We start from the raw sequence: 12,336 nt of genomic DNA on the forward strand, positions 1-12,336 counted from the left end.
AAGTGTTTCATAGGAAATTGGTATCTTAAAACTGGAGTTGGGAAATAGCCATAACTAAAGGCTTAGCCAACTAGCAAGTAAACAGATAATCTGAACATTTCTATTTGTGAAATAGGACTGAGATGGAAAACAGTACCCATGTATGTTTTGTAATTATTCCTGTGTTTATAAAAGTTACTCCTGTTACTCAACTGAAACAAGCACTGTTAGCAAAGCAGCAGCATTTTTTCAGTCTTTCAACGTAATGACCCAGATTTAGGCCATTATAGAAAAAAGTAAAACCAGCTGTTCAATCTGAGCACAAGGTTGGTGAGTAATCTAAGCTGTGCCTTGTTTTTAAGGCTTATTATAATACACTATTCACAAAGAAAACTGAACATTATCAGCATTCAATGGCCATATGAAGTGACCACATGGTTCCAGTAACATGCTTTAGAGCACTCCTTGTGGAAATGTTCCTCTTCATCTCTGTGTATAATGGAATTGTTTTATCTGCTTTGTCTGGCTTTTGGCTGTCCTCAGCAGCCAAAATTGCTGCCTTGAGTACTGTATGTCCAGGGTTTTTAGAGTCAAACAAGACTTGACAGATCGTGTGTTCTAAACCCAGAGATAATGCCTGAATCCTAGAGAAAGCAGTAAGGTTATTTTGTATATTTAGAGTAGTAAACAACTAGGCCAGCAGTGTCTCTGCTCATCCAGATATCCTGATTATAACAGTGTTATCTTTTGCTCTAGGAATGACTATACCTGAAGAAGATGCTGATGTGGGACAAGGTAGTAAATACTGCCTCGTGGCAATAGGAAGGCTGCAGGTAATGCCAGTCTTTCCTTATATAAGCTGCTTCTGAAAACATGATGTTTTGTGCTTTAGTTGTAAGGGATTTGCACAAAGTTCTGGTATTAGACTGGAACTTTAACATGGCTCCAAATTACAAAGTGCCTTGATATCAATGTGCAGCCAGTGATTTATAGAATCATGGGATGATTTGGGTTGGAAGGGACCATAAAGATCATCCAGGATAAACTGCCCTGCTATAGGCAGGACTTGTTCATAACATGTCAACAGGGCAAAATGAAAATGTGATTTTGGTGCATATGTGTATTTAACCCAGCAACAGCAGCAAAGATCCTCCTGGACCATGAGCATGTGCAGACCTGCTGTTCTCTGGGGTGTGTAGGGCTGGGATATTCTAGATAATGAGAAACATGGGAGTACAGGTGCTGCAGTTTGTAGGTCAAAGTGTCTCCCAAAGCCAGTGGCATTCTCACTGCAATTCTTTCATTTGTTCTCTGGCTAATCAACTACTTGAAAAGCTGTGATTGAAGGAGTTCTTCTGAAAATTGTAAAGATAAGGCAGTCAAGAGGCACTTCACAAATAACAGCTTTATTCTCAGTGTGGATTGTAGTGCTCATTCAGATGTGATGTCAGTCAAGGAAGCTGTGAGAATAAAATTTTGCTTCCTTTTTGTCCAGACAGTTCCAATTGGTGTATTACATTTTCTTCCTTTGTCCATTGCTGATGAGATTTCTGAGCAGGAGCTAGGCCAGCCACAGTGAATCTCCTTCACTGCAGCAGGGAGGCTGATTTTTATCTTTCTAGTCTGGGAGTTCTGCCATGGGTGAATGTGTCTGAGCCTTCTGCGGGATCTCCTGTTGGCCTGAACTCATTGCCATCTGCTAGGATGGCATTGCACTCCTTACAAGGTAGAATGACCCTTTCAGTAGAGCACAGGTGCTAAACCCATCTTCTTTGAGGTGAGCAGCCTGCAGAATTATACAGGTGTCAGCACTTCTGCAGAGTGTGTCTCCGTTGTGATGGCAAAGCTACAAAAGTATTGCATGATTTTTTTAGGTTAATCATGCTGTTATAATCAGGGGATAATAAATTCCACTGATGGAGGGAAGGAAGTTGCAAGAATCAATACTTTACAGCTGCCAAAGAAAGATGATTACTGAGAAAATCACATTAGCAATGTGTGGAGTGTCTAAACATCTGTTACTTTAGAAAAGGCATCAGGGTATGCAAGAGAGGGCAAGAGGAGGCTTTGGGATGGGGTTTAACCACAAAGGACTCAAGGTGAACAAATTATAAACTCTGCTCATAACACCAAATTGAAATCTTGCATACAGTTAACTGGCTAATCTGCATCAAGGCAGCAACAAATGAGATTTTGCTCCTTTAGCACTGGGACCTTGTTAACAGATATGGCTCTGACAGTTGTAAGAGAAACAATGGTCTCATTTCTAGCCTCAGCAGGAGTGGAAGGATATGAAGTGTCCTGATTGCACAGGTTCCAGGCAGGGAGCTGGAAATCCATCATTCTCTCTGATGAGCTTTGAGGAGCATTTATAGGAGAACTGTGGTTTTTTTCACTGTGGGCAGCCCCTTGCTGGTCCAGTATCTTCACCTACTTCAGTCCCTGGAGAACTTTGTTCAGGTTCTCTGAGTATTCTCAGATGAGCTTCACCTCAACCTGAGAGCTGAGTGTTAGTCTGAGGTAGTCATATTTGGTTATGTTTGCACATACTGAGTTGTCCCCCTACAGAGGTAGATGTGGGGTGGGTTAAATTGTCCTCTGGAAGTGTCTCATTCTTGGCTGACAAGAAAACAAGATGCCAAACTGCAACGTGGTCCCACAGAGTGAGATGAATCCTTTCATATTTACACTTTACTATATCTGTCCTTGTTGGGAACTTCTGGTGTACTTGTTTCCCTGATGGACCCTCTCAAGCCTAGGTACTTGCCATGGGGTGAGATATTTGCACTGCAGACTCATTTATACCTGCTGTTGTTTTATTCCTGACTTCCTTCAGTAGCTAGCAGTCTGCCAACAGGTTTTATTCTTTATCTATGTTATCAACTTTGACTTAAGGTGACTCTTCTGTGGACTAAATGCTATGGTCTTCTTTGGTCCTAGGTAACTAGCTCTCCAGTGTGCATGGACATGAATGGAATGTCAGTCCCAACTGAGTTCTTGTCTAGACACAATTCTGATGGAGTCATCACATTTGTTGACCCAAGGTGCATCAGTGTCATTGGGTACCAGCCCCAGGTCAGTGAGGTGCTGTAAATGCAGAGACTGATGAGAGCTAATGAACAAATTTCTCTTTCCACATTAAAAACAAGAGCAGCAAAACATGAACAATTTGTAGATAATAATTCATGTCGTGCACTAAATGTTCTTTTATTCTTTACTGTATGTAAAATTTATAGCTTGTTCTTTGTTTTGTGGGATATTGTTTTATACCTTTTAGATCCAATTAGGATTCTTGCAGCAAGATGCTTTAAACGTTGCAGCTTTCCAGTGAAGACATTTCTATGATAGAAAGTTAACAGTGCTTGGAGAGAGCCTTAGTCCTGTAGATTTTTAATTCTGTCAATCTATGGAACAGTAAGCAAGCTACATTTGTGGCATCTCTTTTCATTTAGTCTTACCATCTGCTCCTCTGACTGGGAGGCTAGTCACAGACATGAATACAATAATAGATGAATTCCTGACTACCACAATTCTCCCTCAGATAACTCTCAACAGTAGCTGTTTACAGGCAAAAATAATTTCTTTTTCATTAGATTTTCCCATTTATTTTGGTTTAGGCAGCTTTATAGTAAATGTTATTACAAAGATCAGTGTCATAAAATGAGTTGTAGTAGAGGATGTCAGTCATTTCAAGACACCATTTCACAGGTATTAAAAAAGTCACTTAAAATTTGTTTGTAAATACATATGTCTGTGCAGCAGTATAAATACAGTGTGGGACATGATGCCTACAAACCTTTTTTGTATTATGATTCATCATGGGTTGAGTAGTCCCCATCAGGGTGGTAGATCTACCATCTGTAGGACTACTTGCAGATCAGATCTTCACATGGATTTGTATTGTGGTCAGGGTTTTTTTACACAGCTTTGTTTCATTCTAGGATCTCCTGGGGAAAGATATTTTAGAATTCTGCCATCCTGAAGATCAAAGCCATTTGAGGGAGAGTTTCCAGCAGGTACTGTAGCCTGGCCCTTCTGCCACTTATTTAAATTAAATAAGTCACCTGGTTAGACATTTTTTTTTTCTTTTGACAAAAAATTAAATGAGTGTTCACTGCACAGGTAGAGCTGTTTTGGAGATGTCTGTATAGACCTGAATATGTTAAGTGGTAACCACAAAAATACTTTCAAAGATGAGCTGTTCATTTGAAAGCAGTTACACCCAACTGTAATGCTGGACTGTTCACAACTTAATGGAGCTGCACTACTTTACATCAATGATGTATTTGGCCCTTATTCCTATCAGGACTTGAAATGCAGACAGAAGTAACAAAACAAATAAAACATGTGAAAGGACTTACTGATCTGTCTTCATCTCTACAGTGGGCCACATTTACATCAACTATATCAAGTGCATTTATTCTACTGTAGAGGATTGGTCTGGGACATGCAGTAGGAGGGCTTTCCCCCAGCCTTCAGCTTCTTGGTACTCTTTTCAGTGCCTTCCCTGCTGCACACAAAATGTGGTGTCTTGTGTTTAACTGATTACTGAGGTTCACAGGAGTTAAGTGGTTCCAGATTTTCTGACAACAGCCCATAGCTCAACCAAGCTTTGTTGATCCATCTTGCGTTGGATGTTAGGATGTGTTGTCAGCTGTGAAACAAGGCTATGAAGTGACTTGTAAAATAATTTATATAGCCAACTATTTATTAAGGCATGGCATGCAAAAATGGAGGTTGGAAAGACTCTCTGGGGAAAACAACTAAATGCTGTTCTGTGTCCATAGAAAAGATTGTGAAACTGAGATTGTGGTTCCTGCAGAAGTGTTTGAGATAGTGTAAGATATCAGTACTCTTGAGCTATTTCTCATCACTGCCTCCCTCAAGCAGAGACTACCAACCCCACTGCTGAGCTAGCAGAAAAGACTGTGTGAGCACCCTTGAACCAACTGAGTTCAAACAGCAGTTAAAGACCTTTAAAATTCATTATAATGATTCATAGGCCAGAAACCTTTAAGAGTTCAATGACAGAAATGGATCACCAGACCCACTCCTCCTCTCTGCCCTACTTTGGTACTGGGGCATGGTGCTGCTGCTGACCCTACCTGATGGGGAACTGTGACCAGGAGTCAGATCCTACTCCCCCTCTTCTCTCTTCCCTGAACACTTCGCCACCCTTCCTACTGTCCTGCTACCAGCACAGATGGACTTGTTGGCTAGGCTTGCTAAGGGACTCATTAATGGCTTTTGCATGGGACTGGCTTTCTGCTGGTTCAGCTCCCTGAACTTGTGCCTGATGCTATCGGTATCAGTGGCATAAGAAGAACAGCAAGAACACATTCTCTGTTTTTCACTAATGCCCAAATGATTGATTCCACTAATTTATCCAAGAGACAATGACAGAGGGCTGCTGGATAATAACATGTCAAACATCCATCTCTGAAGTGATTGCCTGGGGCTCAGAAGGTCTGACTAAATAACATTCAAGTTAATGACTTGGTGCTCACTGTGTTCACTGAGGGTGAGATCAGGCCATGGGAGGCTGCTGGTGCATCCCTGAACTCTGTTACTGGGCACTTCACTGTCACTACTCACTATGTCCATAAATGTTTTGCTGGATCAGGGATCTACATGATTTGCTACAGGTCATACAAAAAGACAGCAGGAAAAAATGCAGATTAGAAGTGAAAGTTTCTGTTCACTTGACCTGTGTCCAATCTATGAAAATATCGTACTGTTTCTTTGGTACACAATCAATTTTTGGTATATTTTTGTTCAGAACAGTAGCAGTGTGATGGGGACTGTTATTTCAACCATGCAATAAAAGACTGAAGTCAACAGTTAAGCTGTGCACCAGGTGGTTTTTATTTCCAAAGAATGTTAGGAGGTAAAGGTTAAACTTTGAAATTTTTTTTTGTGCTATCTTGTTTGTGTGCACTTTTTAAAGACAGTTCAGGATATTCCCATCAGAGATCTCTGTGCTTTATGTATAGTAAATATTAGTGCTTGCTTAATTGAAACTTCAGGACAATAGATCACTGAAGTTTGTTTTATTATTGTTAGTTTGGCCTTAGAAATTTTTTCATTTAAAAAGTAACTGAGGTATCCAATAAACTCTCTTTTTCTCTAAAACCCTCTGAAAACTTGACATTTCTAATTTGCTGACAGTATCAGAATAAGGTTGGCACATAACAGAGGAAGGAGGGAGGGTTTTGCAGTTTTTGGTCCATTGCCAGTATCCTTCTCAAAGCTTTTATTTCCTTGGGAAGATAAATTCACTCATCAGGGTGGGAAAATCAGGCCAGAAAAAGATAGTCTGAAGGCCAAGATCAACAAGTAGAGCTTAGTATCAAAGGATCCAGAACACAGCTTTTTGATATCCAGTAGGATGCTATTCAGATTGGACACTTTTACACAAGCTCTGCGTGTTTTACCCTGAGTGTGAGAGTAGAAAATTGCTGATAAATGAATGTCACTCTCTGAACTCAAACTACAAAAGCATTAAAAAAAAAAATCAAAATACATTTACCTCACTTTTATTTTGAACTTTCTTGGGCCTTCCTGAAACTTTTTGTGCTTCTGTTTGCATTCTTTCAATTTAGTCCCATATCCAATTGATCAGTTTGAAATGCAGACCTTTGGACAAAACAGGATTGGAGCATTTTTTGCTAATCCAATTGCTTGTCAGCAAAAACTGAAGGCAAAGGCTGGGTTTTCTACTTTCTAGACAATACAGGCTGTGCAGATAGGTAAAAAAAAAAACAACTTCCAGTGGATAGGGAATAAGAACCCACAACAAGATGCAGCATTTATTTGCAGTAGACCTTTCCTGAGGCACCTCTGAGATAGCATGGTGGAAAAGCAATTAAAAAAATAAACATAATAGCCCAGGTAAGTGCCAGCTAAATGACTTGAAAAGCAGTAAGATTTCTTCTGACTTAAACACAGATTGTTAGATAACATGTAAAATGCAGTAACAGTGCCAGTGTACAGGTATTGTTCTGAGTGCACTGGTTTAGCTGGCTGCTTCTTCCTTCTCTCCTGATGCCCATCTTCAACAAAACTTCAACAAAACTTCAGCTACCAAAGCCAGAATTTGAACTATTGCCAGACATCTGAATTGTTAGTTGTAAACAGATAGGCTGTCCAAGAAAATAATTTTGCTCTCTGTTTTGATTAGTTGTATTGAAATAGACTGTGATGTTCTCTCAATTGAAAAGCTGGCTCTGTCATCTGTCATCTATCTTGAATATTAATCTACTTTTTGATGCTGGTGTGTGATTTGGTATATCACATTATCAGTTGTATAGCTGGGCACCCAAGCAGAAAAGCAGATAGTCAATGTAAAAATTTTTTTTTCTGGGCTTTTGTTTCATGTTTGGTTTGTGAGTTCACATATAAACATTTAAAAGGTCTTCAGTTTAGTGTCTATCAATCTCTTGGTAAAGTGTTCCACATTAAAATGTTTTTCAAGCTTTCAGCACAACCTGTTGTTTGTCCTGAGTCTGAACTCTTCTTATATACAGGCTGAAAAATGTAATTTTGTACAACAAATCACTGAGGGTGTCATTCTGAAGGAAATAGCTGCAAACATGAATCAGATTTTTGCCTGTTCTCTTCAAATTAAGATTCTTCCTGCTGTCTCTATAGCTTTTTGTAATTCAGGTTTAGAACACACCAGTTATTACTGTTTACTATTCATTCACACAGCAGGTAGCTGTCTCCTTTTATTAACCTTTCCATATGGTTTTGCAGGTTGTGAAACTGAAAGGTCAGGTCCTGTCTGTGATGTATCGTTTCCGTACCAAAAACCGGGAATGGATGCTGATCAGAACCAGCAGCTTCACATTTCAGAATCCTTATTCTGATGAAATTGAATACATCATCTGCACCAACACTAACGTGAAGTATGTGCCTTTCTGGATGCTTCTGTCTGTTGTTTTGAAAGAAGTATTGCTTTTTGTTGTAAAGCACATTGCAATTTTTGGTAGCCTTTTTCTGTCTGCATTTGTTTCTCTATAACACAAGAGTCTGTAAAGGAGTTTTTCTGCATCCTGAGATCTCCCAGTGTAGCTGTTTCTCTGTGTCATTATCCTGTCATGCTTCCAGGACCTGGCTGCACTGAGGGAGAAACGTCACTTATCTCTTATGTCATTAAACAAACCCATTGATCTCAGTCCAGGGCTGCCTTAAACTAGCACAGAGCTCCCAGCAGCAGACCAGCTGTTCTGATACTGGAGGGGGGTTGGCCTGATTCCTAAGGCAAAGAGAAAATTGAGTGTCCATGTTCATTGGGATCATCCCATTCTGTAGTCCTTGGCATCTTCTCCTTGAGCTGTGTCTGCTCTTATAGCCTATGAAAGCTGGCAAAATTATTTCCTAGTAGGCACGAGTGGTTCCTGATACTCAGTTAAGATCTTGTGGAATATCCCCAAGTATAGGGAGAGATCCAACCCCTTCTCTTAAAATGGAAATTAAATCATCCTGCCTTTGAATTGATATTTTAAAAAATCTGTCATCAGACCTCTTAGGAAGAGGTCACCAAGGAATTAGGTGGAGGTTCATCACTGTGTAACTGAGCAGAGGTGCTTTTGGAGCCTTCTGAGTTTTGAGCTAGTAACTGCAAAAGCTAATCTGGCCTTGATAAAGCCATTGCTTTATAATATGGAGTTTATTTAAATGTACCTCTTCTTTCCAATATAAACAGTCTATTTCTAAAACAAAATCTACTTCTGATCTGACCAAAGATTTTTTTGCCAAGTTTTTTAGTTAGAAGGAAATTTTTTACTTTAAGATCTCAACCTGTTAAAGACTGTGATATGGAAATGCTGAGTGAGCAGTCTACCAGTGGAGATGCATGCTGAGAGCTCCATTTGCACAACCAAACCCCTGGGGCTTTGGCATTTGGACTTTGAAAGCTGGTTAGTGTGTCTTGGTGTGCTTTGATTTGCTCCTTTGGACATGACAGTCCCCAGACTAGAAGGGCTGTGCTTTCACTTGAAACTCAGCATCACAATTGTTTTGCTCAGTTTTTTCTGCATTCCCCAAAAAGTTAGGCTTAAACAACTGAATTGTTAAGCAAGTGCTGAAATCAGACAGCCAAATATCTCCCTGTCTGCACTGTGCATCAAAATAGATATTTCCACATTTCTACTGTCCTGTATTTCTTTTCCAAATAATTTTTATATGCAAAAACAGGCCTGCAAAATAAAAGGCAACTTCTGAAATCTGTCCCAGGCTGGCTTAGTTGTGCTTTGCTCCCAAGAGTTCCCAGATCAAAAGAGGGGCTGTAAACTTAGGTTGTGTCGACTCTGGGAATGTTTTTTTTTTTCTGAGCCTCCACTATACTGTGCAGCTTGGCATCTCAGCACTCACTGTGGTGACAAGGACTGTGCCAACTTCTGGCTCTTGCTTGGTTTGAATAACAACCCAGAAATGTTGACCTAATATGGAAGCTGCCTGCTGCTACTTTGACAGAGGATGTTCCCTCTTTCCTGTCATGTAGAAAATGTTCTAGTCTTATAGCAAGATACAACCCATTATACTTCTGCTTTTGAATTGTAGAAAGACTGCATTATTCAAAGTCTTTTCTGTTTTTCCCCCTGCTCTCTCCCACTTCCAAGGCAGATTTCCAAAGAGGAGTTACTGTAATGTGCTGCTGTTCCTGCTGCTTTCTGGATTTATTTATATTTTTTGCACTTTTGGGGTCATGTTTTCACTTCTGATTTCCTAGAAGCCTTGGGGAGTTGTACTCCATGGTGACTATTGAGTTCCACCTCCTCATTCATCCCCTGCTGGGGCTATGTGTTTGGGACTGAATGCACTGAACGTGGGGTCATCTTTGTGTGTTGGTGGAAGTATCAGATGCTCTGGTCCAGCAAAGTGCTTCACATGGAGACCAAGAAGGGTCCCTTCCACTGTGCAGTTTTAGGCAGTTCTGCACAGAGACAAATTTCAATTTGTCTGTCACTGAGATAACCCAGCCAGATCCATACAATAGAGCTTTGAGGCATTTAAAAGTTCATCATGAAATTTTAAAGACAATATAACCAAAAGTTCTAGGTTTAAATCAGTTTTTAACATAGGATAGTTTAAAGCCAGAGTAGTTAGGTCTGTGTGTCTGTTAACAGAACAGCTCTCATTTTGGTCAGTGAAGTGTTTTCCCAGAAGACTGTAGAGGGCAGTGGTGGTTCCACTTGTGAAGGGATTCATTGATTTTTTTTTTAAATATATTTTTTAATTTGTTTTATTTTGTTTCTTTTAATTTTTAAAGATATTCTCATGTTACTTCAAACACTCAACTTTCCAAATTTCCTTTCGGTGCAGAAGGATAATGAAACATTAGGTTCAAATGTTCACTTAGTTCCTTGCAAAAAGAAAAGAAAACTTCTCTCAGTTTCACTTGGGTGTAGTCATCCAAGACAAACTTCCTGGAGAAATGAAGCATTTAATATTTATCATTTGTGCTGGGTTCTACTGAAAAGAAGAGTCCCCTGTTTGACCACATCTTCCTGTGTAGTTGGAACTGTTTGATTTCTTAAAAGAAATAATTATTGTGATCAACGTTTATTTAACATACAGAGCAGCATTTGAATAAAATAATCTGTCATGATGATAGATGAAACTACATATAACTCCTCATATCCACAGAAGAAAGATATCTTTCTTACCTTTATGGAAATTTTGATGTTACATTTTTGTAAACACCAAAGTCCTGCGTTGCACTGTGTGAATTTATGAATCCTGCAGCTGATCTGAGTCTCCAGATTCTTGTCTCGGGCCGAGCTGGCACAGGTCACTGCTGGAGGCCGCCTGTTGATGAATCAGCCTCTGCATGTGGGAGAGATGCTTTCTGTTTCATGTTCTCATGGGCCAAAATACCAGAGAGATCAACTATGCTGATATAAAATTGCAGTCAATGGTAGTGGTGCTAAAGACAGTTTCTCATGATCCCCATGCCATCTGGGGGCTGGCTGATCCCTCAAGGCCAGTGGAAGAGAGACCCCTTCATAGGGGTAACTGGGAAGCTGAATGCTAAAAGAGAGAGATCTTGAGAGTTTCTGAAAGAGGAAGTTACAAAAGCAGTCCCAAAACTTTTATTACTCCCTTTTTGTCCAAAACAGACACAGAAAGCATGTGTGCCTGTATTACATAAAAGATTCTTGGTAGGGATACAGTAGTATTGTTTCTCTCCTGCCACAGAGAGCATTCATTTTAAAGTTCAAATACTTCTTTGGTTACTGTGGTGCCTGGAAAAGAAACAGGTGACTTCCATGTTCATAGAGATTAATTCAGCTGAAATCCTCTCCAGTGTCATAGGAACTTTCACAGAATTTTCCATTTTCCTCTAAATATGTTTGTTGAAGTAAATTTGAATTAATTATCAAAACCTTGGGATTTGCTGAACCACTCCTTGTTCAAGCCAAGGGCTTTCCCAGTTTCATGTTGGGTGAGCCAGGCATTCCTCCTGGCAGGGAGGGTCCTCTCTTGATCCAGCCAGTACCAAACCTGCCAACCTGGGTGTCCCATGGAATGTAAATCTCTCATTTACTCCTTGAAGCACTGAAGCTGAAATTCAAACCAAGGATAGTTTGAGTTTTAGTTTCCAAGTCAAAAGGCAGTTTAAGTTTTACCCACACTGGTTATAGGCTCTTGTTCTGTATCATCTTTACAGAAATGATCTATCAGTTGGGTGTCTGAAGGGATCTTCGGTCAAAAGGGCTGGTTAGATGATAGGGTCTGAAGTAACCACCACAGCAGTGCTCAGCTCTCCTTGGTCAACTGGTTTCTTTCAGGTTTCAAACATCATTTAAACTATATATACTATTTACATTCTTTACATGTGACATATTTAATGCTCTTCATGCAAATTACAGCAGGAGATGCTAACCTGGCTTTACATTCCAGTCTTAAAGAAGTGCAGCAGAGCTTGCACTGAGCTCAGCAAAGGTACACTTTAAGCATTTGATTTTATGGGAAATAGATTTGGGAGGTTCAGTGCTGTTAACACAATGCAGTATTTATATTGTACTGCAGCCTAATGAGTATTAGAGATGAAAGATAGAGAAGGGCAAAGGAGCACTAAGTTAGAGGTGCCTAAAAACAAATAACTAGGCAGTATGCTGTTTTGTTTGGCTCATTTGAATGTATATGGCTGAATCAAGAAAACATACCTTATACAGCACTGAAGAGCCCTAATATGCTATTTATTGACACACACACCAAGTTGTTGGTAATAAAAACAAATGAAACAGTGTAATTAGCTTTCACTTTAACAACAGGATTTAATGGGTGTTTATTGTCCACAGGGTGGTATTCAGAAAAACTTCCCCATAGATTTGTCATAATTAAATTACC

The 12,336-nt window shown here is 39.8% G+C and overlaps 1 protein-coding gene across 12 annotated transcripts in view; it reads left to right on the forward strand.

Moving 5' to 3' along the window:
* Positions 1 to 12,336, forward strand: part of ARNT2 (aryl hydrocarbon receptor nuclear translocator 2) — a 173,066-nt gene that overhangs the window by 127,046 nt on the left and 33,684 nt on the right. For all 12 annotated transcript variants that reach the window (XR_011727965.1, XR_011727963.1, XR_011727966.1 and 9 more), the window contains 4 exons: positions 736 to 812; positions 2,920 to 3,054; positions 3,921 to 3,995; positions 7,735 to 7,886. Coding sequence is in view for 8 of the 12 variants with exons in the window: in XM_071754360.1 (XP_071610461.1) it covers positions 736 to 812; positions 2,920 to 3,054; positions 3,921 to 3,995; positions 7,735 to 7,886 (439 nt within the window). In the remaining 4 variants the exon portion in view is untranslated. The remainder of the gene's footprint in view (positions 1 to 735; positions 813 to 2,919; positions 3,055 to 3,920; positions 3,996 to 7,734; positions 7,887 to 12,336) is intronic.

Source organism: Heliangelus exortis, chromosome 11, assembly GCF_036169615.1.
Source record: "Heliangelus exortis chromosome 11, bHelExo1.hap1, whole genome shotgun sequence".
NCBI lineage: Eukaryota > Metazoa > Chordata > Aves > Apodiformes > Trochilidae > Heliangelus > Heliangelus exortis.